Here is a 27633-nt window from a genome sequence, read left to right as displayed (position 1 = left end):
GCGCACAGCGCGCCCCGCCCGCGGGGGTGCGGTCACGTGACTGCGGCCGGCCCGCCAAGATGGCGGCCTCCTGCGTGGCCCTGGCGGCGCTCTCGCTCTGCCTGCCGCTGCTTCTGCTCGTCGCGTGGAAGCGCTGGCGGCGGGGGCGGGCGGCCCGGCACGTGGCGGTCGTGGTGCTGGGCGACGTGGGCCGCAGCCCCCGCATGCAGTACCATGCGCTGTCGTTGGCCAAACGCGGCTTCTCCGTGACCCTCCTGGGTTTCTGCAGTGAGTGCCCGGGGGGACAGGGAGGGAGGCTGCCCTCTCAGCCTTGAAGCCTCGGCTTTGACCGCCCCAGGGGGGCCGAGGCAGGGGCGCGCCGTTTCTCTCCCCTCCCTCGAGCAGCCCACCGGGATTGGCTGCGTCCTGGTCTGGTCTGGACAGCTGTTGCCAGGGTTCTGCCCAGCCTCTGCTGGGTGGGTCTCTAGGATCAGGTTGCCATATGGCAGCGATGTGCTAAGCTGCGTGAACTCATTGCATAGTCTCACTTAACCCTCCCAGTAAGTGGAAAGGCGGACTGGAACCTGGGCGCATGTGACTCCAGGTCGAGTGCTGCTAACCACATCTCCCTGGGGCTCCTGTCCTCAGGCTGTGTCTGAGCCGGCAACTTGCCTCCTCGCCATTCCTCACCCTCAGTGCAGAGCTCTGCAGGCAGGAGATGTTTCCTGTGCGTCTCTAGAGGATAGTTCAACCCCGGATCAGGGAAACGCGGGAACAGCGCTGCTTGCCTCTGGTCCCCGTTTAGACTCTGCTGTGCCAGAGTGACTCAGGGAGAGGCGTGGGACTTCCTAGGCTCTCTGTGTGGTGGGATAATTCCACCATCCAGGGAATCTGGATCAGTTTGAGTGCCTACTGTGTGCCAGGCATTATGTGAAGTAAATAAAAGTGGGTAAGATTCGGGTCCTTGCTATGTGGGCAATCCAGTGGAATCTGGACGAGAACTGGCCTCATTCTCTGTTCTGGCTGCTCAGGAACAGAGAGAGGTCTGGAAAAGTCGTATTTTTTAAAATACTCTCTGCTATTCGACCTGAGCTGGGGGTCATCTTGACTTTAAGTTAGATCGCCTGTTCAGTACCTTAAAGGGGACATTCTTTTCAGACTCCAAACCCCGCGAAGAGCTCTTGCAGAGCGACAGAATTCAGATTGTGGGTTTGACAGAACTTCAGAGACTCACAGGTACGGTGCAATGAACTCCCGATTCCTTTGAGTCTGTGTGTGTGTGGGTGCGTTGGGGGGAATCTGTAAATTGCCAAGAGGTCTTTTGGTAGTGACAGCTGTTTTTTGCCCTGCAGTAGGGCCCCACATTCTCCAGTATGGCGTCAAAGTCGTGTTTCAGGCCGTGCACTTGCTATGGAGGTTGATGTGCAGGGAGCCAGCAGCCTACATCTTTCTCCAGGTATATGTCGGCCCCCGCCTACCTCTGTGAGAACCACTGTTAAGGTTTCTTTACTCTCCAGCCTTTAAAAAATGCACAAATTGGTAAATAAATTGTATATTCTGTGTGTGTGTATATATAAACTTTTAAAAATGTGAGTAGGAGCTTATGGTGTGTGTCTATTCCATGTATGGTACCCATCCATTCTGTTTTTCTGTGTCGTTATAGATGGCGTCTCACATTGTACTTATTACACTTATCTCAGTGTTTTACGTGTATTAACTCATTTATTTCCTCACAGCAATCCTAAGAAGTAGGTTCTGGTATTACCTACCTTTTAGAGGTGGGAAATCCTAGACCCGGAATCACACCCAGAACTCTTCCTTGCACTGCTTTTTAACAGATAGAAGCCCCTCCTTTTAATTGGCTGCACTGTGTTCCTGTATGTGATGTACCCAGTGCGTTTATTTGGTCTCATCTTAATGGACACTCAGATTCTTCTTGACTTTTTCACTTTTACAAATAGTGTGGTGAAGAGCACCAGGGAACATGGGTTTTTTTGCAGTTTCTTCCTTAGGAGAAATTCCCGTGGGTGGACGTGCTTGGTCAGAGCTCAGGCACTTTTGGGGTGTGCCCCTGGAGAGTCCCAGAGTAAGGCTGGGTGCATTTATCCCCACCCGGGGGGAGGGGGGCTGCCTCTCCTGCCGCCTCCTCACCACCACTGGCTGTTGCCAGGTGTTTCAGAATTCGCATTCTGATAGGTGAGAAATTCACCTCCTTGTTCCATTTTTCATCTCCTTGATTATTGATGATCTTGGACTTGTCAGGTTGATCAGTTTTGTTTCTTTTATGACTTCTTATGCCTCTTTTGGTGAGAAAGAGGGTCTTTCTTCTGCTTAATTGACTATCAAGAGCTCTGTAAAGATAATGTACGTCGCAACTGTTTTCACTAAGTTTACTGTTGACCGTGGTCTGGGTTCCCTCCTGTTCATTCGCGTCTCTCTTTCCCAGAACCCTCCAGGCCTGCCCGCCATTGCCGTCTGCTGGTTTGTGGGCTGCCTCTGTGGGAGCAAGCTTGTCATCGACTGGCACAACTATGGCTACTCCATTATGGGTCTGGTGCATGGCCCCAGCCACCCCCTTGTTCTGCTGGCCAAATGGTGAGGGTCTGGGAGGAGGGTGCACACCATCCCCAAATCATGGTAGGAAGAAGGGCGAGTGCTGAGACTCAGGGAAGCTGGTTTTCCTGGTGCTCTGGGGGGCAAGGGCAAGGCTGGAGAGTTGGGCGCACGCTGGTTCCAAGTGATAGAAAGAGGCCTAAGAAAAAGACGGCGTTTGCTGATCCATGAAACTGGAAAGTTCAGAGAAATGGCTGACTTCGAGCTTCAGACGCTCTCCTGGAGGCGTTTCTCAGGTCTCAGTGGAGAGAGCGAGCCTCTGAGATTGGCTCGTGCTCCCTGCCATCCTCTGACCCCCACTGACACGGGGGGCTGCTGTACCCTGGGGTCTCAGGCTTGGGAGAAGTGCTCCACTGCAGAGCTGGGGTCCCAGGTCCACCCAGATCAGATCCCCCAGTTAAAACCAGGGGCTGCTGCTGGTGGATGGGGACACGGACCACAGTGTTCTGCCGCTGAGGAGACAGGGAGGGAAGGCCCTGTAGGAGCGGGTGGGCCTGGAGCGGGAGTCGGTCATGTTCTGAGCCCAAGTGTATAACATCTGCCTCCGTGTGGACCTGCAGCCTCAAGCCGTGGGCTGCGGCCTTTCCCGATGGCTCATACATCCTTGGTGGTAACAGTGGCAGCAATCAGTGAGCGCTTGCTTCATGCCAGGCCTCAGGCCAAGCCCTTTATCCCTTCAGTCTCCACTGCCCCCAGGGAGGCTATCCCCTGACTACCCCCCTTTACAAGCCAGGAAGCCGAGGCTGAGAGCCCTTATGCCGCTCGCCACAGAGCTGTTAAGTGTGAGGACCCAAATTCAGTCCCAGGCTGTCCAATGCTGGTGCTTTCTCTGTATCCAGTAGGGAACAGGTCATGAAACGCCAACAGCATAAAATAACCTGGAGCCGCTCATTCCCCTGCAGGTCTCTTTCAGCCTGCCCTGTCCTCAGGGCTCCGGGCTCAGCTGGGAGCTAATCAGCCGCGGAGGCCTCTCTCACATCTGCTAACCTCCACTTGGATGGCCTAGAGAGTGAGCCCCTGTGGCCCTGGTGCAGTGTGGCTGAGACTGAAGAACGAGGCCTTCATTGCATTCCTTCCTTTTATGGCAAGAGAGTCTGGATTTTCCCCTCTGTAATCATATATGCTTTCCTTTTAAAATAACGTATTTAAGCTGAAAAGTGACAAATTAAAGAAGGGTGTGAAGGAAATGATAGCACAGGTGGACTCAGCGTAGACACCAGGAAGGTGCCAGTGACTTGAGTTGGGAGACCCCAGCTCTGCAGCCTCTTCCGTATCAGGGGGTGTCCAGTGACACGCGGTGGCAGTGGTGGTGGGCTCTGGGCTGACCCGTGCTGTGTCTTTTCAGGTACGAGAAGCTCTGTGGGCGCCTCTCCCACCTGAACTTATGTGTGACCAACGCGATGCGGGAGGATCTGGCGGGGAACTGGGGCATCAAGTAAGGGCCAGGGGAGCGGGGGGTCCTGGCACGGCCAGTCCCAGCTGCAGTGCCTGCTGTGTGCTGTTGACGAGGGCTCTAGAAATAGCCAGGGGCCTGGGAGATGGCTATTGGTTTGAGGAAGCCGAGGGAGGGGGAGGCCGGAGTTTCCTTCCCAGCCAGCCAGGACAGGCGCTTTGGTCTTAGGACCTCTCTCTGTGCTTCCCCAGGTCCTTCTAAAGCTTCCTACTGGCCTTCTCTAAGACCAGGATCCTCTAAGTGCCCTTCTTTTTCTGGGTCCTCAGGGGTCTTATATTCCTCAGGCCCTTCTCTGGGCCTCCCTAGAGCCCCCGATGATCTCATTGCAGAGCCGTGACTGTCTACGACAAGCCAGCATCTTTCTTCAAAGAGACGCCCTTGGACCTGCAACACCAGCTCTTTATGAAGCTGGGCCGCACGTACTCTGTGTTCAGGGCCCGGTAGGCATCTGATCTTCGGTCTTCAGCTGCCTTCTCTTCCCCTCCCTGCTGTCCCAGCCTCTCCCCTCCCTGCCATCCTGGCCTCTTCCCTGTCTCGTCCCTGCTCTCCCGGCCTCTCCCCTGTCCCCTCCCTGCCATCCTGGTCTCTCCCCCTCCCCTCCTCCCTGCTGTCCCAGCCTCTCCCCTGTATGCATGCTGCAGACCTGGGAACCCCCTAATCCAGGGCTTGGCAGACTCCGGCTGCAGCCCTGGGCCTGTCTTTGTAAATGAAGCTTTATTGGGTCACTGCACATCCATTCATTTTCGCGCGCTCCATGGCTGCTACGGTAGCAGAGCTGTGCTGTGCAGCAGAGGCCCGTGGCCCCGAGTGTTTGCTCTCTGCCTCTGTAAGGTGATGTTTGCCTTGCGCTGGGCTGTGGCCCCTTTCCAGTGGGTTCCTGCCCTGTGGCAGGGTTGTGGGCCTGCATGTTCTCTGGGGCGTCTCATGGGGCTGAGGGGAGGCCCTGTGTGAGCTCTTCCCATCCGGGCGTCCTCTCCTCCCAGTGACCCAGGAGCCAGCGGGAGGGCAGCACCATCCTCCTCCTAAGTGGAGGTAATGACAAGAGCAGTCAGTCTGCCCTGAGAAGGCAAGCTGAGTCGGGCTTGTCTGCTGCTGTGACCTCAGCGCCTGGCAACAGATGAATACTGATAAAGAAGGAGAGCCAGGCGCGTGTCTGTGTTCCTGTGCTCCAGCCTCGGGCGGCGGGGACGGCCTGTTGGCTCTGATGTGGCCGAATCCCGACCTTCGGGAACCTGCAGCCTGTGTGGCAGGAGATGGCCGTCCTGGGGCTGCGGGCCTGTGCTAGGCCATCTCTCAGGCCCCGTTTCTGCTCCTTCAGCCCAGGACCCTTGGACCCGGCCACAGAGAGGTCGGCCTTCACAGAGCAGGACCCTCGGAGCGGGACAGTGATGCATCTGCACGGGCGGCCGGCCCTGCTGGTCAGCAGCACGAGCTGGACAGGTCTCGGCACCCTCCCGTCCCCTGGGGCTTGTCCAGGCACCTGGCTGAGCCTGTGTTCCCCCCCCAATGTCTTTGGAGACACTGGGGCCCCTATGAGAGAGGGGACGGCGTTGAGCTGGGAGGAGAAACATCTAGAAAACGGCCATGACACTGTTCTCTTTTCTTGTAGAGGATGAAGACTTCTCCATCTTGCTGGCAGCGTTAGAAAGTAGGTGTGTGGCTGTCAGCAGGAGCTGGGCTTGTGGGGCGCTTGAGCTGCCAGGTGCTCGCCGGGCCTTGCGTGGCATCCTCTGCACCATGCTCCTGCCCCCGGGGCCACCGGGTGGGCCAGCCTGAGGGCACAGGTGGTGGAGGTGGTGGCTCTGAGTCCCCATTTGGGTCACTGAGTGACCAGGCCCTAGATCTGAAGTGCCGCCTCCAGGAGCCAGACCTTGTGGTTGGGATGGAACCCCTCCCCCCCCCAACCTCCCCCCTCCAACCTCTCCCAGCCCTCCCTCACTCCTCCACTCCAAACTCCCCTCCTTCCTCCTCCCCCACCCCTCCCTCCCTCCTCCACTCCAAACTCCCTTCCTTCCTCCTCCCCCACCCCTCCCTCCCTCCTCCACTCCAAACTCCCCTCCTTCCTCCTCCCCCACCCCTCCCTCCCTCCTCCACTCCAACCTCCCTCACCCCTCCTCCCCCCCATTCCAATCTCCTCCACCCCACCCTCACCCCTCCTCCTCCCTCCACTCCAACCTCCCCCAGCACCCCTCCTCCTCCTCCCCCACCCCTCCCTCACCCCTCCTTCTCCCTCCACTCCAACCTCCCCCAGCACCTCTCCTCCTCCTCCCCCACCCCTCCCTCACCCCCTCACACACCTGACTAGATGATCCTGGTTCTCATTTATTTATTTTTTTAAACACAGAGTTTGAACAGCTGATCCTGGATGGAGAGAGCCTTCCTTCTCTGGTCTGTGTGATAACAGGTACCGCCTGGGACCACCCACGTTCCCGGATAAATGGGGGCAGTGAAGGGAGGAGGGCACCTGCCTTCATTGGGTGCCTTCCCCACCTCCGCACGTGATGTTCCTGGTCTCCTTGATTTCACTACAACTCTCTGACAGAGGGTTTCCTACCCCAGCTTGACAGAGGGGGAAACAGGCTCAGGGAGGCCTCAGGGCAGGGCACAGAGTCTAGATTTGAATCTTGGGGAGCATGAGTGCAGAGATCCTGAGCTTCCCACTTCTGCAGTGGTTCCCCGGCTCCCTTTTTCAGACAAGAGTCCGCTGTTCAATGTAAAGTTGCTCCCAGGTAGCCCAGTGGAGGGAGGGAAGCAGAAGAGCTGAGGCTGGAGGCGCGTGGGCCTGGGACCGCTGCCCGCCTTGCGCACTCCCCCGCTCCTGGCTCCTGGGCTCCCAGGGTCGGGGGGCAGGAGCCCACCATACACACCGTGCCACCTGGGCTCCTGGTGGGGCACAGGGGTGTGTGTGTGTGAGGGGTCGACACTCGGGTGCCCGGCCGCCTGCCCAGCCTGAGGCCCGCGGTGTGGGTGGCCGGGGGAAGGCTGTGGGCTCAGCGGTCAGGGTCCGTGCCTCTGCGGGGTCGCCTGCTGCGCACGCCCTCGCAGGGGCTCCCCAGGCCTGGGGCCGCAGATGGGCCGTGTGGTGACTGAATTTCTCTGCAAGGCAAAGGGCCTCTGAAGGAGCATTACAGCCGCCTCCTTAGCCAGAAGCGTTTCCGGCACATCCAGGTCTGCACCCCGTGGCTGGAGGCCGAGGACTACCCCCTGCTTCTAGGTGAGGGCGCCGGCAGGGGGCCTGCGGGGAGAGGCCTGAGGTTTAAAGGGGGGCAGAGTTTTTCTGAAAAGGGCCAGAGAGTAAATATTTTACCAGCCTGTCATGTAGTCTTTGTTTTTACAACCCTTTGACAGTTAAAAGCCGTTTTCAGCTCAAGGGCCATGAACTTGAATTTTCAGCTGCGGCCACACACACACCCACACCCACACCCACCCACACACACACACACACACACACACACACACACACACGCACACACACAGCCTCAGGCTGGGTTGGGCCCTGCTCCAGGGCCACCTAGGGCAGGAGACGCCGGCTCCAGGAACCTGTCGGAGGAGCTCTGGGCTGACCTCCAGAGGAAGTCCTTTCCCGGTGTGCCAGCTCCTCCCTGCCTGGCCCGGGGCTCTGTGCCCAGGGATTCCAAGGGGGTGCGTCCTCCCAGCTTCCACGCCTCCATTCAGTCCTACTGTTCTGTTCCCAGCAGAAGGGCTGGGCCTGGGCTGGAGTTGGGGCCCACCAGACCCCGCTCTGCTGCTCCCGTCATCTCCTCCGTCGGCATTACTCAGGGAGGCAGTGTCGGCCTGGTGCAGGTGAGCCTTGGGCCTCCGCGTCCTCCCGCCAGAGAGCACGGGCGGAGGCCGTGGCAGGAGCTCCCAGCCTGTGCTTAGGGACGGCAAGTTGTCTGTCTGGCGGTCTTTTCACAGCGACAGCTGGTTTTCTGTTGTGTCTGTGGAGTTCTTTTTCTGATTATTGTGATAAAATATAAATAACAAAATTTGCCATTTTAACCATTTTTAAGTGTATCTACAACTCACTGGCATTAATTACACTCACTGTGTTGAGCAATCATCGCCACTGTCTATTTCCAAAACAGTTTCATCACCCCAAGCAGAAACTCTGAACCCATTAAGCAATAATTGCTATGGGTTCTTTTAAAATAAATTGTGGCGAAGTAGAAAAAGGGAGTCAGTTTAAAGAAAAGTAGTAGTGGCAGGCAGGTGGTTTTGGAGGGGGCGAGCGGCCTGGAGTGGCTAGGGAAGCAGTGCTGTGTCCCGGCCCCGCGCCAGGCTGCTCAGCCGACTCCGGCCCGTTGTACGTGGGGTTGGGGGTGTTGTTACCCACTTCCCACTCCACAGCGGGCGGCAGTCCACAGTCCTCTGGGGTTCGTGTTCGCAGGCTCCGCGGACCTGGGCGTGTGCCTCCACAAGTCCTCCAGCGGCCTGGACCTGCCCATGAAGGTGGTGGACATGTTCGGGTGCTGCCTGCCCGTGTGCGCCGTGAACTTCCCCTGGTAGGAGCGGAAACCCAATCTTCCCAAGTTCGGTTCTCAAGTCAGCAGCTGGGGGGCGCTGTGCTGTCAGGATTCCCCGGGGAACGCCCCAGAAAGGTGCTGCCTCCCCGGCCTCGCAGCACGGCGGGGTTCCTGCGGGAGGGCCCCACGGAGGAGCTGGCCCCACTTAGTGCTCATGTGGAGTAAAAAACACGTGTGTTAAATGCTCTCCCAGGGGCTTGTGCTCCCGGGAGAACACGTGGCTGGAACTGCCCGCATGGTGTACGTGGTTTTAGTTCTCTTTCTATGTCCCTTTTGTCTGAGCTCATCTAGTTGGATTCAGATCAGTTAAATGAGTGTAATTCTCTGTCTCCACTCTTCCTGGCAAAGATGGGCGTTTGGAGAGGGCAGTGCTGGAAGGGCTTCTGGAAGCGGTAGTCCGCACGGCGGGGGAGTCAGTCGCTGAATGGGAAACAGGATGTTAGGCCCCCAGCTCCTGCACAGGCTGGGGTCAATGCCCTGCTTATCCAGAAGAATCCCCTCACTGTGCCACGCCCGCCTCCAGGGAGGCTGCCTTTTTTCCTCTGCTGTGGAAGTGAGGAAGAACGCAGAACTCATTGAGCACACTCTCACCGAAAAAAGCAGTGAGCAGAAAAGGCCCAAATCCCCTTGATTGTCCCTCCTTCCCCGAATCGGCCTGAATTGTTAATGTGTGTCCTTGCAGGTCTTTTTCCTGCTTAGACACCAGATCTAAGAACAGACTCAGTGAAACCAGGCTGACTGCTCCTGACCCCAGCTTAGCCTGAGGGTGGGGCAGGGGCCCCGTGGGCAGCACCGCTCGTGTCTCCTCCAGGCAGCTCTCAGGCCTCCCTCTGTTCTCTCTGTAGCTTACACGAGCTTGTGAAGCACGAGGAGAACGGCCTGGTCTTCGAGGACTCAGAGGAGCTGGCAGTTCAGCTGCAGGTGGGCACGGCCGCCCCCACACCAGGGCTGAGAGGGTTTGCAGGCTCGCACGGAGCCAGCTCCCGGATTCCTTGTTCCTGCAGCCGTGGGCCTGTGCTGGGTCTGGATGAAAAGCCGAGGGAGGGAGGGAGCGGTAGTCTCAGAGGCTGGGCGTCAGCGCCTCCGAGGAGTTAGGGCCCACCCTGGCTGCCCTCTGGGCTCCTGGAGCTCACACCACACTGACGCTAGAGCCAGGCGGACCGTGTGTGCGTTCAGGGAGCAATCGATCGGGTCTGAGGAGGGGGAGTGAGGAGAGAAGGGAGCCTCCTGGACCAGCCTCTCGGGATGGGTGGGGGTCTTCAAGGGCTCCTTATTTCTCGTTACAGAAAGTAGCGCATTATCACTCTTGACAATTGAGACCAAAGGTGGCAAACTTTCTGGAAAGGGCCAGACAGAAAATCTTTGAGGCTTTGCCATAGTCTTTGTCAGAACTACTCAACTCTGTTGTGACGTGAAAGCAGCCACACACGATCTGTGAATGGAAGGGTGGGGCTGCGTTCCAATGAAGCTTTATTTAATGACAGGCGGAGGCCACGCTGGGCCGTAGTTCACAGGCACGTGACTTAGTTTAGCAAAGCTGGAAAGAGCACGGATGTTGCCCGCTTCCCAGCACGTGGGTCGGATGGTGCCGGGCAAAGGCTGAGGGGTGGGTGCCGTTGGTGGAAGGAACAGCAGAGCAGAGGGACAGGAACAGCTGCCACAGGGCACGGTGGGCGGGTGGTGTGGATGGTGGCCGCCGCAGCTTGGCTGCGCTGTCAAGGAGCAGCAGCGTAGGAGGTGGAGCGTGGCGCGGGCCTGCGGGGTCTGCTCTGCCCGCTGAGGGCAGGGCTTGATGGGTGGAGGGTACCAGGCTCAGAGCTGTGTTTGAGGACGGCAGTTAGCCAGGCCTGCCGTGGAGGCTGGGCCAGAGCGGGGAGGCCTGCCGGAGGCTGGAGGACACGGCTGCTGTCCTCAGAGTGTGGTGACGGGAGGGTTTCAGCAGAATCCCTGGCCTCCCTCCCGTGTTTGGGGGGGTGGGCAGGGATCCAGGCTGCTGGGAGGGAGGGGGACAGCTCCTGGGTGGGACCTGGCATCAGGGTGGGAAGTGGAGATGAGGTAAGTTCTGTCTTACTTTCCTTCTAGATGCTTTTGTCTGAGTTTCCGGATCCTGCGGGCAAGCTGAGCCAGTTCCGGGTGAACCTGCGTGAGTCAGAGCGGCTTCGCTGGGATGAGAGCTGGAAGCAGACGGTGCTCCCTTTGCTTATGGACACGTGACCACTTGGGCTGAAGCCCCTGAGCATGTCCTCGTGCTGGACGTCGTGAGGGGAGAGACCCTCACGTTGACACCACCCCCTCCTTCCATCCTGGGAGCCTGGCCCACTTCCCTCCTGCTGCCCCAGTCCCTCTGCAAACTCTGCAGAGCGGCGCCTCCCAGCAGCCGGCAACGGGAAGGACAGCCATGGGCGCCGCCTGTGGAATGAAGTTATTTTTATAACAACCAGGAGTTGACGCCCAGGAAGCTGGTCCAGCCTGGTGTCGTCTCTGCATTACTTCCCTCTCTCCTTCTGTCTGTGACTCTGTCTTCCCTCCCCAGCGTATTCCTGTTCTGTTGTTTGCTTGCGGCGTCTTCAACATCTTTTAGTCTGTTTTTGTGTCCTGGTGTCTGTCTGCCTTTCCAGCATCTGCCCTGTCTCGGCCCCGGTATTCTCATTCCTGCCTTGAGAACAGGCCCCGCAGCCCGCTGCGCTGTGAACGGACGATGCGCCACGAGGACAGCGGGCTCGGCTTCGTGAGGGATGCGTGTCCAGACTGGGGGGAAAACATACCCGATGTGTGTTTCTATTTGCACAAATGGAATGTTTCTCTCTGAGCCCGAGTTTTCGTTTCTGATTTTCTTGCTTGAGCACCAGGACCTCTGACAGAAGGGGCGCTACACGCATGCAGTGTTCATGCTTTATGAGAACACGGTTTGTGCTTCCTGTCTCGGGCTTTGACGTTGTTCGAGCATTCAAGTCCAACGAAAGGTTCCTCAGCTTTCCCACGCGTAAATTCTTTCCGGTAGTGATTTGACGTTCACATGAATCTCCAAAAACGTCTGCAGCCCTACAGCGTCAGTTTCAGGATTGCCGTCTCCGACTGCTCATCATAGGGAAACAGCTTCTGGTCGTGACGGGGCTCTGTCTCCCACTGGATCCCGGCCCGGCCTGCAAACGGAGCATTCGAGTCTCAGGATGGTGGGGTCTGGGGACAGGTGCCACCCCATCCACGCAGGGCTGCAGGACAGGCTGGGGGGCGTACAAACCACACATTTCCAGGCCCCCCCCCACACCCCTCGACTCGGACTCCGGGGGCGGGACCAGGAGTCATTCAACAGCTCACAGCAGCCAGATTTGCTGCCTCCGCCCACCAGGCCGGGCCCAGCCCTGGAAGGTCACGGCCCGTCTGGGTGCCCTGTCGCTCTCTGCGCCTGTCTTCTGCCTGTCACCGGCACAGCTGGGGGGGGGCCGAGACTCAACCTGCATCCGCCTGGGACCTGTGTCAGAAGGGCTCCTGTGCGCTGTGTGAGCAATGGTGTGCGAAGAGCCCTGGTGGGGATCATCTTGTCATCACCATTTTTTATGAATGAAAAATTAGTATTTACCAAAAAAATTAGACATAAAAGTGTCACAATCCTGCCATCCAAGTGTAACGACAGTTAACTGGTGTATATTCTTCCAGATTCCCCCCATACGTATTTCAGTATGAAGATGAGTTTTTAGAATAAAAATGGGCTTATGCCGTATATGCTGTCTGGCACTTTGCCTTAGAATATGTTGTGGATATGTTTTCACATGAGCATCTGGGGAAGGGCGTGCTCCTTTTTCGAGGCTGCACAGTGTTCCATCTGTGGGACACAGGCCCCTGTGGAGGGGTGTGTGGGTCGTCTGTGTGAGCAAAGGGGGCTCGGGAGGGGTGTGCTTGGGAGGGAGGTTGGGGCAGACACAGGGTCCCGCATGGCCGCCGGGCCACATGTGGACCCCTGGGCGGACCTGGCCCTGGCGGGGAGTGAGGTTCGTGGTCAGCAGTTATGGGGGGCGTGGTGGGTGGGGAGCACGGGTGCTGCTGGCTCTAGTCTGGGGAGCTCGGGCGGTCACTCAGCCTCCCTGTGCCCCGCGTCTCCGTGGGTGAGAGGGAGGATGGCAGCGCCCCTCCCCAGTCTGGGGGCTGACTCGTGTCAGGTCTGAGGACAGCGCCTGGCCCGCAGCGGTGCCAATCCAGGGCTGTAAACGGCACACGCTCCCTTTCTCTAACGTCATCCCTCGCTCTTCCTCCGTTTACTGGGTGCTTAATCTCCTAACAGCAGCAGCTACCATTTCTCCGCGTGCTCCCTGTGAGCCAGGCCCTGTTCCACCTCTGAGGTGGGCGTTTCCACTGTAAGGATGAGGACACGGAGGTGAGCGAGGGCCCAGCTCCACCAGGGTGGGTGGGGGATCCACCTGCACAGCGTGCGCCCAAAACCTTGTCATCCTGACACCACTGGCCGTCCCCTCCACTGTACAGACAAGGAAACCAAGGCCTTCAGGCTCTCGAAACCTGTTCTAAACAGAGTGGGGCCGCTGGTCCCAGACCTTTGGGATCACTGCCTTCCTCCCCGCAGAGCGCCCGCTCGCGGCCCTGCCTCCTCCGCTGACCTCCCGCGTCAGGGGCATCGGCCTAGCTCATTGTGCGGTCTGGGCTTCTGGCTTGGTCTCCAGGGCTCCATTCTTTCACTTTCCTGATTTCTGCCTCACTGGACTCCTGCGTGGGGCCAGCATAGTGGCCCTGCAGGCCTGGGTGACCTCTGGGAGACAGCAGCCCCTCCCAGGGCCCGGGGCTCACCTAGCTCGGCGGTGAACAGCTGGCACGTCTCCGGGTTGCGGACAGTGAAGGCGACGTAGGCCTCCAGCGCCTGCTGGTCCTCGCGGCACGCAGAGAGCCTCCGCAGGACGCCGGCCAGGGAGAGGGCTGTTTCTGGGCTGTACAGCACATCTGCGACGAGAAAGCCCAGTTACTGCAAGGGGCGCCCTGTGGGATGCAGGGCCCAGGAAGGTGGGTGCCGGGCTGTGCTGACCTCGGCAGCAGGGTGAGGCCTGGGTGGCCACAGTTCTATGAGACGGGGAGAAAATCGCTCAGGGGAAAAAGGAAAAGCCTTAGGAGAGAAGAAAAGCTGCTGAAACACAAAACTATCAAGGGTTCGTTGGTATTCCAAGAGAAAAAATATCAACTCCTTGCCTATGGCCTATTTCACTGTTGGTGCCCTTGAGCGGATTCTGACTCCCAGCGCCCCTGTGCACAGCAGCGGAACCCTGCCCGGTCTTTCTGTGCCGTCCTCACCTGCCAGTCCTATGTCAGACAATGCTCTGCTGCTCTTTACAGGGTTTTCACAGACAACTTTTTCAGAAGTGGGTGGCCAGGTCCTTCTTCCTAGTCTGCCTTAGTCTGGAAGCTCCACTGGAACCTGTCCACCATGGGGGACCCTGATGGTATTTGACATACCGGTGGCACAGCTTTCAGCATCACAGCAACATGCAGCCACCACAGTGTGACAACCGACAGACGGGTGTGTGGTTCCCTGACCAGGAAACAAACCTGGGCCGCGGCTGTGAGAACCCAGAATCTTAACCACTGGACCCCGAGGGCTGGCTACTTAGAAGGCTGGCTTTTCAGAAGACGCTTAACGAAGCCAACTCTGAGTGCCTGCCTTGGTCCTCTTATTCTGGTGGCCTGCCACTTTGTTAGCTGCACTGTGGGGGACAAGCTTGCTCCCGCCCATCAGCTGGGCTTGCAGGGCCAGACGTCACTGTGGGGTGCGCTGCCCCGGCTCTGCCTTCAGACGGTGACGCAGGAGCAGAGGCACAGCACCGTCAGCCACGTAGGGGACCAAGTGAGCTCGGTGGAGGACGAGGGGCCTGTTGGTGGCCACGCCAAACATCCTTCTCTCAAGGACCCTGTCCTTGCACCAGAACTGGGTGGTCCCCTCCCTGAGGTGGGGGTCACCTCTGAAAGAGGCCGGGGCATGACCCTAGGATAGAGATGCGCAGGCAGAGCTCTGGGCCTTGGGGACATGTAGTGATAACACGGATGTGCACGTAGCAGCCAGAAGCAAGCGCTAACAGGGGTGGGGACACTCGGAGCGCATTCCTTGACTCGGCCACACTGCAGCCTGGCCAGGGCTGGGTGTCGTGACACACAAAGGAATCCAACATCGCCCTAGGAGAATCAGGCTGTTCTTCGTGGCCGAGACAGGCTGCCTTGGCCACTTCCGCCCCACGTCGGAAGACAGGGTAGGGCTGGAGGTGGGGCTGGCTCGGCTCGCTGGCTTCGCGGGGCTGCTCTGGACACTTCGTTTTGGTTCTGGATGGCAACCGAGATGCCTCCCTCAGGCTGCTGGAGACGGACATGCAAGTCTGTCTACTGGGCTGCAGCCGGCCAAGGATGGTCAGACTGGTCTGGTGCTCGGGGGCCTGATCTGTTCACTCCAGGCCTTGCTGGGACAAGCCAGGGTCCTTTGATGATGGAACCATTATAATGGAAGGACATGGTCTCATTATAATGTGGCCATGGTCTCAAACGGGAGGGCTGTGGCTTGAGGGCACCCAGGAGGGACACTGTGTGCTTTGATGTCTCCCTGGGGGCCCACACGACCCTTCTTGAGTCCCAGCACTGCCCCACCGCGCAGCCTCCAGTGTCCCCTCCCCTGAGCTGAGAGCTGGGTGCAGCCGCTTGCTCCAGTGGCCTGGGCTGGGCGGTACCTGCAGCGATGACGATGTCTGGCTGGAAGGCAGCGAGCTGAGGGACCGTCACGACATCCCAGTCCAACCAGGCCACTGTCACCCTGGGGCTCTCTGGGTCGCGGGTGTTGTGTCCTGGGTGCTGCACAGGAGCGGTCACATCTGGCTCCAACGAGAGGCCATTGAGAAGGACGTTCCCCCGAAGCTGCTCGAGGACACGGCTGTGACAGTCGCTGAAGATGTATGCTCTGGGTCGGCACATCTTGCAAATGGCCAGGCCCGTGAGGCCAGCTCCACTGCCAAGCTCCAGGACAGTCCTGGGTGGGAGAAGGGGACCCATGTCCGTGACTGTGCAGGGGCCAACCTGCCTCGTCGCCTGCCCTGTGCCCCCAGGTCACCTGTGAGTGAAGGCTGCTGGGTGTTCGAGGGCCCACTCCGTGAGGTAGAGGGCGGCGTTCCAAGTGACCAGGCCCGTGGTGCCATGGGAGATGATGGCCGTGCTCTCAGAGAGCGTGACCGAGTCCCCGGAAGGCTGGACCGAGACAAAGAGAGAGAATTAACCCAGCCACCAGGACACAAGCAGCTGGCATTAAAAAAAAATCACAACAGGTGGATGGCTAAACAAACTCTGGTCCATCGATGCCACAGAACGCTACACAGCAATGAAAAGGAACACACCACCGGTGCGTGCACCCACCTGGACGGATCTCAGGGGCACAATGCTGAGCGAAAAAAGCCAATCTCAGAGGGTCACATGCTGTGTGATTCCATTTATCTAACATCCTCAACAGGACGGAATTGTGGAGATGGAGAACAGATCGGTGGTTACTGGGGGTAGGGATGGTGGGGACGGGGATGGGTGTGACTATCACGGGTGGCATGAAGGAGGTCTTCGTGGCGAGGGAACAGCTTTGTATCCTGACTGCCGTGGTGTCTGAGCAGATCCACATGGTTGACAAGTGACATGGAGCTACACACATGGTGCCAACATCAACATTCTGGTTGGATGCTGCACGACTCATGTGGGATGTTCCCACTGGGGAAACTGGAGAAAGGGCCCACAGGACCTCTCTCACTATTTCTGCAGCTTCCTGTGAATCTATAATTACTAACGAAAAAAAATCACAATTCTCTGGCATCGTGAGCTTTATGTGAAAATCTCAGCATGTGGGGCCTTCCTCAGTTCAACCTGACGTTTGGGGTTGGGAAGTCTCGGCCTTTGGAGTGTCTGGTTGCTCCCAAAGCAGGTGGATGACGCCTCGCTAGGTTTGCGGGCAACTGCTTCCTGGGACACGTGGTCCTGGAACGTGTTCTCCAAGCCTGGGCTGCTGTGAACGGCACCCATGACACGCGATGGCCCGAGCCGGGGGGCGGAGCAGGGGGCTTCTGGCTGTCTGACCTCACAGAGCTCAGGTGGGGGTTCAGGTCTCTGAGTGTCGTTAGCATCATTTGTTCACACATTCATCCACTCATTTTTCCTGAGCATCTACTATGGGTGCTGGGGGTTCAGCTGTGACAAGATGAACTCATTTGCTGCCCTCACAGAACTGACGTTCCAGTAGAGGATACAAACCATGATAAACAAAGAAGGGAATGTCACAGCTATGCAGTGTTAGGAAGAAAATAAAAAGGACCACATGGTAATAGGAGACTGGACGTCTACTTCGGATAGATTGGTCAGGGGCAGCCTCTTTGAGGAGGTGACCTGAGATCTGGGTGAAAAGGAGGCATGTGGGGGTCTGGGGAGAGAGCATTCCTGGCAGAGCGAGTGCAAAGGCCCTGAGGCAGCACTGTGGTTGGTGAGTTCAGGGAAGAGAGAGAAGCCCAGAGGTTGCGGTGCAGGGAGAGCAGAAGGAACTACACCAGAGAGAAAGGCCGGGGCAGGGCATGCAGGGCCGTGTGGGCCACATAAGGAAGGAGGATTTGAGTCTAAGTGCGAAGAAGGGAGGCCACGGGTGGGTTCTGCGAGGTAAGTGACTCACGTCTTAAATCAGGGGGTCGCTCTAGGGGATTCTGGGAAGGTGGTGGCAACGCTGTTTTGAACCTTCCTGAATCCCCACATAAGAACAGACAGAGCAGCTAGACACGGGCAACATTTACAACAAAACTGGGGGAAAAGGTGCGATGAGAAAACAACTTTGTTTTTCTGAGTTGCTGCCGTGACATTTCACAGTATGATAGCTGTGCTCACACCCAGAGCCTGGACGCTCAGACAAGGACTTGAGTTTAGGATTCCCACCAGTTTCCTGCTTTGCTCCTCCCAGGGCGCCTTTTAAAATAACCAGAGTTAAGCCTTTGGAAAGTGAGTGACCTCTGCCCCAACCTCCTTCGAAGTAACAGGGGCTTGGTCCCCTGCTCTCAGTCTCCTGCTCGCCTGTGACCTGGGACCTCTCCCCAGCTCATTACACACACACACACACACACACCCCTGCTTCTGGGATCTGTAAGCAACAAGTCTTGTGACTCTACCCGCTTTGTGTCAGAGTATTGAAACTGCGCCTTCAACCAAAACAACCCCGTGGATTTCACTCCCCCAGCGTGGGAGCGTGGATGCCGACAGCTCCCTGCTGGCCCGCGTGGGTGGTCTGTGGCCCCTCACTCCGCAGGTCATAATCCACATATTCTTAATTCAATACACCAGCCCTGGGTTCTCAACAAGCAAGGATCTCTGTAAACCCGAAAATACCGACGGGGCGGGCAAAGCGCAACAGACGTGACCCTGGTGTGCTCAACATGTCTGCCCAGATAGAAGAGGGGAGCAACGGGTGCGTGACAGGCCTGAGGACAGGAGAACCCCAGCAGTCAGCAGGCATTCGCTGGAGACGCAGGGGCCGGCCAAGGAAGGAAGTGGCCTGCTCCAGTGGGGGGTGGTGTGAGGGACCCGGGGCCAGGCCTGATGGCCGCCAGCCACACTCAGAAATGTGTGACAATAACAGAAAACATCATTTCTGAAATAAAGACTACTTGAAGGAACATGAGAATGAAAACAGACAAACCCTGAAGAGAAACAGGAGGAGAAAAGGGGTGAAATTTTAAAAATCAAAAAGAAATTAGGAAAGAGACTGTCATGGGTCGAACTGTTTCCTCCCCAAATTCATATGCTGGAGTCCTCACCCCCAGCACCTCACGTGTGACCTTACTCAGAGATGAGGTCTTTACAGAGGGAACTGAGTTAAAATGAGAGCGTGAGGGTGGGCCCTAGTGCAATGGGATCTGTGTCCTTAGGAGAAGAGATCAGGACACAGACAGGCACAGAGGGAGACGATGTGAGGAGACGGGGAAGACGGCCGCCGAGGAGAGGCCTGGAACACACCCTCCCCTCACAGCCTCGGAAGGAACCAACCCTGCCCCACTGGGATCTCACACTTAAGCTTCCGGAGTTGTGAGATGATACATTTCTGTTGTTTAAACCATCCAGTTTTAGATATTTAGTTATGGGGTGGGGGGGGAAGCAAAGAACACTAAAAATCATAATTCAAAAAAGCATTCCAGAAAAAACAAGATTACTGATCCAGAAAGACCGATCTCAAGACATATTCTAGTAAAATTACTGGACTTTAAAGCAAAAATCCGGGGCCAGCCCTGCAGCTGAGTGGTTAAGTTCACGTGCTCCGCTTCGGTGGCCCAGGGTTTTGCCGTCTTGGATCCTGGGTGCGGACATGGCACTGCTCGTCAGGCCACAGTGGGGCAGCATCCCACATGCCACAACCAGAGGGACCTACAACTAGAATATACAACTATGTACTGGGGAGCTTTGGGGAGAAGAAGAAGAAGAAGAAAAAAATTGGCAACAGATTTAAGCTCAGGGCCAATCTTAAAAGAAAAAAAAAAAGGAAAAATCCTTTGGCTACCTAAGAGAAAAGGGCTTGTGCATAAACGGGAAGGAAAATTAAATTATCCTAAGGCTTTTCCACTGCAAAGCTTTATGCCAATGAGAATGGAGAGAAAATGTGAGCCAGGATTCATGTGTAAATGGCTCGAACTGTTGTCAACATGCAAGAACTCTGGGAAGGTCAATCCTGTGAGCACTTCTTAAAGAACCTACTAGAAAACGAACTTCAGACAACCCAACGGCTGGGGTGACATCAACATACGGACTGATGGAGGGCTCTAAAGATAGTCACCTGTTGAACTAAGACTGAATGGGACTGAAAAGAGAATGGTAGGCTTGCTTGGTCAGACAACATTTACGCCCCAACCCCTGGGCCCTGTTTCTTAGCAAAGGGACTCTGAAGATGCGCTTATGGTGCAGAATTCAAGATGGGGAAATTATCCTGGATGATCCGGGTGGGCCCAACTTAGTCATCTGAGCCCGTAACAGCGGTGCTCCCATCTGAGAGATGCAGAGGAAGAGGCAGGAGAGATCTGAACCGCGAGAGAACGTGACCAGCTGTCGCTGGCTTTGGAGATGAAGGGGCCATGAGTCAGGGGACACTGGGCGGCCTCTGGAAGCTGAGAACAGCCCCTGACCAAGAGGCGGCAAGGAAATGGAACGTCAGTCCTGCAGCCACAGGAGACGGAAGTGTGCTGACAGCCTGGACGGGCCTGGCCGCGGGTTCTCCCCCGGCAGATGCCCTGACTTCAGCCCCGTGAGACTCAAAGAGGAGAGGGCAGCTGGGCCGATCGGCTCTGACCCGTGGAATGTAGGAGAACACGTTTATGTTGCTTCCGGCAGCTGAGCTGTGGTAACACTGCGTCATGGCTCTAAGATGAAAATATAGTTATGGTACGGCCACGAACAAACAAAACGAGGGAGAATGGGGATAACATGTAAAAACGGACTGTTTTCAGTAACCATAAGACAGTGGGAGGGATTAGAACCTTTGAGACGGTGGCCTGAGTTCCATGGCGTAAAGCAAATAGGCCGGTGGGGGACGTCACCCGCCGTGCTCTCGGGAACCAGAATTTCCAGTGCAGAAGGGAGACACAGACGCAATGTAAAGAGGTCGCGTGAAAACCCTGCGTTCTGATTTTGAGTCAGAAACATCAGCATGGACTCACGAGGTTTTCTGTCTTAAGTACGGGTCTCTGTCACCACCACATCCCAGCTCTGCCCACTGGAAGGGCCTGGACAGGAGCCAGGAGCATCCCTAATGCCCAGACGGTGGTCTCTAAGCATCATTTCCCTCGAAAGGAAACCAGGGCTTCCTGAAGACGTGGCTGATTCCAGGCCTGGGGCAGGAAATACACAGCTGAGTCTGGAAAAGCTTGACAGAAAATGGCACAAGAACACTATGAGGGTGATGTCAGAGGACTCAGAAGCCCATTTGAAAAGGCTCAAAACAGCACAGTTTGAGCATCAACAAGGGTGTGATGGCAGGGCTGGAATCCCTTCTGGGGATGGTAAGAAACTAATTCACCATGTTGAAAAGGCAAGAATCAGGCCTGTTTCCCTCCTTTCCTCTACGAGCTGCACCACCGGGGAACCAAACAGTGGACGAAGGGAGGCATCTCCTGATAAAATTTCTCCACGTAATGAATGGAAACAATGACAGAAGCAGAAAATCACCCTTTTGCATCCCCCCGTGAATTAATGCGTCTAAGCTTTGGGCACCCATAACTGCTACCATTAAAAGGGTGAAAAAACAGATACGATGCGCCTCCTAGAACCCCATACTGTGTTCTTGCCAAGAGGATCAAACGGACGTGCGTCTGAGCGGGCCTCTGAATCCAGCTGCCATAGGTGGGAAACAGAGGCGACAGGAACAAGCTGAACAGCACCATGCACGTGCACCCACATCCAGCCTGCGGAAGGCTGTGCAGGCCACACCGCCAGGGCTGTTCCACAGAGACACGGCTGGGAAAAGAAAGAGCTGGGGGGACCTGTGGACAGAGGGGGACATCACGCCAGACCTAGTTAACGGGCAAGACTGTATGTCAGTGTTCAGAGATGCGCACGGGAGTGACTGTTACGAGAGGCAGAGGGCGGTTACTTCTGCAGGGAGGGAGGGCAGGGATGGGGGTGGGGCAGGCGGGGGACCTTGGGGGCCGGCTGCCAAAGTCCTGGACCAGATTGGCGGTTACCACGGTGGCCACCTTGCAACGATTCAATCATCTGTGTATTTCCTTTGTGAGATATCCTACATCTAGGTTTTATTTTATAATAAAAGGTTAAAACAAGTAAACAAAAGACCCTGAGGTCCTTCTGTGAGTTGCGTGTAGAAGGGATTTTTGTGGGGCAAGAAGCTGCGAGACCAGGCGGAAGGCCGTGGCACCTGTCCAGGCGGGTGAGGACAGCGGCGGTGGAGGGTGGGAAGAGACTGCTGTCCCATAACCCCCACCTATCAAGTATTTATTTATTTATTTATTTATTTGAGGAAGACTAGCCATGAGCTAACTGCTGCCAATCCTCCTCTTTTTGCTGAGGAAGGCTGGCCCTGAGCTAACATCCGTGCCAATCTTCCTCTACTTTATATGTGGGACGCCTATCACAGCATGGCTTTTGCCAAGCAGTGCCATGTCCACACCCGGGATCCAAACCAGTGAACCCCGGGCTGCCGAGAAGTGGAACGTGCGAACTTAACTGCTGTGCCACTGGGCCGGTCCCCATCAAATATTTATTGAGCGCTGAGTCCCGGGCCCCTGCTGTGCAGTTACTGGGCGTTCCCAAATTTAACCCCCAGCCATCCCATAAGATAGGTACCATTATTTGTTGAGGTACTTGGTTTACAGATGAGGAAACTGAGGCTCAGGGAGGTTAACTGGCCCCGTCTAAGACCACAGAGCTGCCGACTCGGGATGTGAGCCCACGGGAGGCTGCCCGGAGCTTGAGTTCTAACTCTGCCTCTGATTGTGTTCTAGCTCGGCAGTCTGCCCCGGGTGGGAGGGGTGCAGGTCTCCTACCAGCAGATAGCTCCTGTGGCAGCGGGTGCGCTCCTCGGCCGTCAGGACCTCCGCCAACGCCTCGTACAGTTCGTCCAAAGGCTCCGCATGGACAGCCTCGTGCTGGGGGTGGACAGAGCGAGAGCTTCAGCCAAGAGGACCAAGTTGACCTCATGAATCAGACGGAGGTCCTATTTGCTGTTACTCTGACTTCTAAAAGTGGACGGAGGATTTTCAGCAAATTTGGAGGGGAGGTTCGGGATGGACTGACTGAATACAGGCCACCGGGCATATCAAAAACTCGCTTGGTGGGGGGACCTGGGGGAACCCTGGAGAGGTGTGGAGAGGGTCATGTGCCCTCTAGGGCGGCAGAAACGGGACTGTATGAGTCACCGTGTGATGGGGACAGGGAGCTCTGCCCTTCCACCCTGCTGTCGTGGATGGAGGAAACAGCGAGCCCCAGCAAGGCCACCAGGACGGACACTCCATTCCACGGGGGGTGGTCTCCATCAAGCTGCTTCTCAGCGGGCAGGCCCCGTCACGCGCCTCACAGGGCAGCAGCAGGCAGCCAGGCTTCTCCTGGTGGCGCTGGGGAGGCCTGTTGGCAATGACTAGATGCTCCATTTGCTGAGAACGGGGGCGGGAGGGCGGGGGTAACAGAGAAGCCGGGACCGTGCCGTGGCTAACCCTGGGTGAGGCGCAGTCCTCGTGTTTGGCGGCTGAGCACACCTGGTCTGCTGCTGACCACTGAGGAGCCGCCTCTCTCAAGTCCAGTCTAATGTGAAACCCAGCAAGTCTGGGCTCATCCTTAGAAGCCATCCTGTATCCATCAGGAAAAGAGTCCACACCAGGTCGTTCACCGGTGGGAGGGTGCGCTAATTACAAAGGTACTGCCAGACCTAAAACCTCCAGCAGAGGCCAGCGAGGCAAGCCAGAGACTGGCAACGGCAGGAAACCATCAAAACCCCTCTGGCTGGGAGGACAGGGGGAGAAGGTGGCGTTCCTGAGCTCAGGGGCTGCCGGGTAGGAATGAGAACCTCCACGAGGCGGGGGTGGGGGGTCAGGAGGCTAGGACCATATGGGAGATGCAGCTGCTGCCAGAGACTCCTCGAAGCAGAGAGGGAGAAATACCTGGCCTCTCCCTTCCTCCTGCCCTCCATGGCCTTTCATTGGTGCAACTCAGCTAGGAGCAGTTGCCCAGATCTGAGCTCCAACAGGCAAAGCCAAGTCACAGAACCCACCGCTGGACAGCCAGCCGAGACCCAGCTGCTGCCTGGGTACTGGACAGGCAGTGCCCATCACTGACCTTTCTGATGAGCTCTGAGAGAAAGCCCCGGGTGTACTTCACTGACGGCGGGTGCTTCACGCACAGAGGATGCTTCACGGTCTGTGACAAAGGACACGGGGCGGTTGCTTCAGTCTCCCCTGAGCTTCAGCTGAACACAGGGCAAACCCAAGGAACCGATCCCTCAGCAAAGACGTGCACAGCCCCAAGGGTTCTGGCCCCAGCTGACCCTCACGCGTCGGAAAGAGTAAGTCTTAAGATAAAAGCTCTTTCCTAAAAAAATTTCGCCACTGCAGCAGCACAGACTGTGGCAGTGTTTCTAATGCCCGTTCTGGGCAGGAACATGGGGCACACAGATCTCAGATAACATTCTGCTGTAGACTGAGTGTTTGTGCCCCTCCAAGGTTCCTATGTTGAAATCCTAACCCCCAATGTGAGGGTGTTAGGAGGTGGGGCTTCAGGACAGGATTAGGTTATGAGCGGGGAGCCCTCAGGAATGGGATTAGTGTCCTTATAAGAGACCCCAGAGATCTCCCTCACTCCTCCCACCGTGTGAGGACAGAGCAAGAAGACGGCCGTCTATGAAGCAGGAAGTGGCTGGTGGCACTTTGAACTTGGACTTCTAGCCCCCAGAACAGTGAGAAATGAATTCCTGTTGTTTATAAGCCACCTGGTCTCTGGGATTCTGTTAGAGCTGCTGGAAAGGACTAAGACACAACACTTCCCAGGGCAGCCGGCACGAACCAGAGATGGCAGTGAGGACAACTGTGGGACTGCCCGGCTCCGTGAAGAGGTGAGAGCCCAAATGTTGGGAAGAGGCAGATCGGGCACCTGCCCTCCTGGGGTCACATCCCAGGCCAAGGAGATGAGTGGGAGCCAGGCTGTGAGGAGCGCTGTGATGGCCAGGGCAGAGGAAGACGGGCTGGCGCGGGGTGGGCATGGGGGTGGGGGGTGGTGTTAGCTTTTAACCTCAGGGTGGCAATCAGAGCTGGCTGCAAGACACCGACCTCAGAGCACGGTCCTGAGCTACTGGACGGCCCTGGAAGTCTTCCATAGCTACAGCCGCATCTTTCCCGCGTAGGGGTCAGATGGATAATCTCGGGTCGCCCTCCACACAGGAGTTCCTACCCTGGGCTCCTTGCACAGGCTTGGTGGATGGAAGGGGGTCTGTGACTCCCCTGAACTTGTACACAAAAGGCATTCTTCTGGTGCACTTTTTTCTGGGGAGAGAGTCCACAGCTTTGGGCTTTCAAAAGGGTCCAGGGCCCTTAAGAGGATTAAGAGCCAAGATGCACTCAATCCACGTGGCCAGGGGCATGGTGGGGCCAGGCCAGGCAGAGTGGTGGTATCACCCCTACCCCACACCCAGATGCACCTTAGAATCCAAACCCCACCTCCAAAAAAAGCAGGGGCTCATACGTGTAGGGGCAAGACTCGCCTCCTTCTTTTTTCCTTAAATGTAAAGAAGAAAGTCTCTGAGCAGCTAGCAAATGCCAGAAGACATTCCCACAGCTGTCATCTCTGTTTTCACTGCAGACAGTGTAAAAACATCCCCTAGGTTCCCTCCTTTCACGCAGATTTTTGTACATTCTGATGTCTTTATCTAAGGAAACCAAGGAGCCGGAGCTGTCTGAGGGGCTGCCCCCCAAGTGCAGTGTCTTTCTTTTTAAAGGATACAAACGCTCCCAATGCGCTTCTGTTATGGGCAAGCCAGGGGTGATTCTGCGGTGCTCACCTTCTGCAAAATATCCAGCAGCAGCTCGGAACCCGATGAGTCTCTTAATTTCTCTTCCAGGTTCTATTCGGAGAAAGGGGGAGGGGGAGAGAGAAATCTCAGGGGCATTTTCACAGGAACAGTAAATATGAAATAGGACATGGTGGCCAAGCGCTCAGTGATCTCTCCCCAGGGATCCGGGGCCAACTGGAAGTGGAAGCCACAGGCGGCTGAAGCCTGACCTTGAGAAGTCCCGGGTCACACCTGGGTGAGTTAGAAGACAGACTCTGGCTGTGCACCAATCCCGGCTACTCAGCCTGGCGGAGGTCACAGCCCAGCTCTGAGACTGAAACGGTCGGCCAGGAATTACGGGGGAGCCACGGCAGCCACGCCTGATGGATTCGCCCTGGACTTGACACCTGACTTAAATGGACAACAGATGTGCAGCCGCCAGGCCCGCTCACGCTGTCCTCTCCTGCAAGGGGCTCCATCCCAAGAGGGAGCTCAGGTTCCGGGAGGAGGCAGACCAGCCCAGCCGGAGTGCGACATCAGGAAGTCACTTCATTTCTCTGGAGCTCCTTTCCAAGCACTAAAAGGCTACAAGACCTGGCCCTGGCCGCTCTCTCTGACCTCGTCTGCCACCACCCTCCTCCCATCCCTGCTCACGCCACTCCGGCCTCACCGGCCTCCTAAGTGCAGCTTCTTCTCACCGGCAAGACCCTCCCACGGCTGCCGGCCACTGTACTGTTCAGGTCCTGGCTCAAATGTCACCTCCTCGGGGAGGCCTTCCCGACTCTCCTACTTTGATGATACATTTCCCTGTTTTATTGACCGTATAGCCACTGTCATCTTCTGGTGCTTTCTTGCGTATTCATTTACCTGCTCATTCTCTGGCTCTCCCACCTGAGCAGGGCCTCATCAGTAACGTGTACCGCTGATCCTGGTGCCTGGCTCGTGGCAGGCATTCAGTAAACATTTGGTGACGGAATAAAAATAAGAGCCAACACTTACATTCACTTACCACGAGCCGGGCACCAGGATCAGGTAACTGCCTCAGGTGCTTCTTAATCATGTAATCCTGACAACAGCCCTATGAGATGAGCATCATTATACCCCCGTTTACTAATGAAAAAACTAAGGCACAGAGAGATGCAGTCACTTGCCCAACGTCACACAGCATGTATGGGGTTGGGCCAGGGTTCAAAGCAGGCAGGGTGTCTCCCAGGTCTGAGCACTCCACTTTTCTCATCCAACAACCTTTCTGGTCAAACGCAAATGACAGTAACAGCCCACAACCGCACGCATGCTGTGGGCCAGCCTAGGGAAGCAGTGAGCACGACTCTGGTGCAGAGTAAGCATCCATTTCATGTGAACCATTACAGTCGATGTTGAATTGGGACCTGTGCATGCTTTTAGGAAAAGATTTAAGTTTTGAGTTGAAAAGTTTCTGATCAGAGACACTCTCTCAGAATGCTAACCGGTTTATGTCAACGAGGCAAATGACTAAACACACCGGCCCTCAAGATGGGCAGCGAAGGGAGCCATAGGTATCCCAACTGAGTCAGCCAGTGAGCTCACCGCACATGAATTACACGAATTACGAAGGAGACGTGTCATCAGAGCCCCGGGCTTGGCGCGTCCCAGGGCAGGCGGGTGAGCTGTCTCTTTCCAGGCCTGTGTTGTACATCTCTGTCGCTTCCATCAGAGGCGTAAGAGCCTGATGCTGATGACACAGATAAGAACAGGAGGCCTGGGGGGAGGTCTGTGACCTGGTCACAGCGCCCACGGCAACGTGGTCTCCGGCTGGCCTGAGGATGCCGCTGCCTGTTTAAACGGGCAGCAACAGCTGTTATCCAATGTCCAGGAGGATAACTGGCTAAAAAAACAAAAGTAATGAAATTGATCGTGAACTGTCTATGACCCTAAAGACCCGAGTGTAAAAGGGAGTTGGGAGGAAATCCCGCGTTCCTTGAACATTTAGCACTCAGTCTGAGAAAGCAGCGAGGGCGGGAAGGGCCCACGCAAGGAGGGAGCTGATCCTGGGTGCAGCGTGGGTCCCCGAGGTCGCGCAGGTGCGCCCCCTGCTCCCCGCTGCCCTCCCGCGTGGCCCCGGCGAAGAACCGGGACAAGGATCCCGGGACGAGGACCGGCCGTGCGGTCCCGACACGCGAGGGAGCCGGGAACATCACGTGGCGGGAAGGACGAGGTGGGAGCCCGGAGCGCAGCCCGCGCAGCCCCCGCCGCCCCCAGCGCGCCCCGCCGCCCACCTGCCAGGGGAAGGAGCGCAGCGCGCGCGCCGCCAGGAAGCGGCGCTCGAAACTCCGCAGCAGGCGCGCGGCCTCCTCGCTCTCCTCGGGCGCCATGGCGGGGCGGGGCTGCGGCGTTGCCGGGGAGACGGGGCGGGAGTCGGGCTGCGCCCGGAGGAGGCGAGCCCCGGGCGGGGTGCGGGCTCGGGGGCGGGGCTCGGGGCGGGGCCAGGCGCCGCTGGCGCGGTGGGAGGCGGGGCTTAGGGCGGAGTCAGGCTCTGCTCGAGCGCGGGAGGCGGGGCCTAG

General features: G+C 57.0%; 2 protein-coding genes across 4 annotated transcripts; one reads left to right on the top strand and one right to left on the bottom strand.

The window, feature by feature from the left end:
- The first annotated feature begins 8 nt into the window (after nucleotides 1-8).
- ALG1 (ALG1 chitobiosyldiphosphodolichol beta-mannosyltransferase) lies at nucleotides 9-12292 on the top strand. 2 transcript variants are annotated; one of them, XM_023616356.2, is made up of 13 exons: nucleotides 9-267; nucleotides 1138-1215; nucleotides 1332-1435; nucleotides 2426-2574; nucleotides 3938-4027; nucleotides 4375-4485; nucleotides 5364-5485; nucleotides 5655-5693; nucleotides 6390-6449; nucleotides 7149-7259; nucleotides 8436-8550; nucleotides 9417-9492; nucleotides 10654-12292. In XM_023616356.2, the coding sequence occupies exons 1-13, from the start codon at nucleotides 60-62 to the stop codon at nucleotides 10783-10785; spliced, it is 1395 nt and encodes a 464-aa protein (XP_023472124.1). In that variant the 5' UTR covers nucleotides 9-59; the 3' UTR covers nucleotides 10786-12292. The 2 variants fall into 2 exon arrangements, with proteins under 2 accessions (XP_023472124.1, XP_070087210.1); XM_070231109.1 differs by having other exon boundaries at nucleotides 25-267; nucleotides 1335-1435.
- Nucleotides 6355-27533, bottom strand: EEF2KMT (eukaryotic elongation factor 2 lysine methyltransferase). 2 transcript variants are annotated; one of them, XM_023616358.2, is made up of 9 exons: nucleotides 27349-27520; nucleotides 26660-26957; nucleotides 25103-25165; nucleotides 23389-23469; nucleotides 22104-22205; nucleotides 15659-15792; nucleotides 15282-15577; nucleotides 13369-13518; nucleotides 6355-11714 (listed from the first exon to the last, which is right to left on the bottom strand). In XM_023616358.2, the coding sequence occupies exons 2-9, from the start codon at nucleotides 26696-26698 to the stop codon at nucleotides 11614-11616; spliced, it is 966 nt and encodes a 321-aa protein (XP_023472126.2). In that variant the 5' UTR covers nucleotides 26699-26957; nucleotides 27349-27520; the 3' UTR covers nucleotides 6355-11613. The 2 variants fall into 2 exon arrangements, with proteins under 2 accessions (XP_023472126.2, XP_023472125.2); XM_023616357.2 differs by lacking the exon at nucleotides 26660-26957 and having other exon boundaries at nucleotides 27349-27533.
- Between the last annotated feature and the right edge of the window lie 100 nt (nucleotides 27534-27633).

This window comes from Equus caballus, chromosome 13 (genome assembly GCF_041296265.1).
Source record: "Equus caballus isolate H_3958 breed thoroughbred chromosome 13, TB-T2T, whole genome shotgun sequence".
Lineage (NCBI taxonomy): Eukaryota > Metazoa > Chordata > Mammalia > Perissodactyla > Equidae > Equus > Equus caballus.
This window is presented reverse-complemented; position numbering and strand designations above follow the sequence as displayed.

Coding starts and splice junctions, on each gene's coding strand:
- EEF2KMT (XM_023616357.2), bottom strand. CDS start 27,444: ATGGCGCCCGAGGAGAGCGAGGAGGCCGCGCGCCTGCTGCGGAGTTTC. Junction 15,578..15,658: donor CCAGCAGCCTTCACTCACAG/GTGACCTGGGGG, acceptor TCTCCCACCCAG/GACTGTCCTGGAGCTTGGCA. Junction 13,519..15,281: donor AGACATCGTCATCGCTGCAG/GTACCGCCCAGC, acceptor TTCTCGTCGCAG/ATGTGCTGTACAGCCCAGAA.
- ALG1 (XM_023616356.2), top strand. CDS start 60: ATGGCGGCCTCCTGCGTGGCCCTGGCGGCGCTCTCGCTCTGCCTGCCG. Junction 4,486..5,363: donor TACTCTGTGTTCAGGGCCCG/GTAGGCATCTGA, acceptor CTGCTCCTTCAG/CCCAGGACCCTTGGACCCGG. Junction 6,450..7,148: donor TCTGGTCTGTGTGATAACAG/GTACCGCCTGGG, acceptor TTTCTCTGCAAG/GCAAAGGGCCTCTGAAGGAG.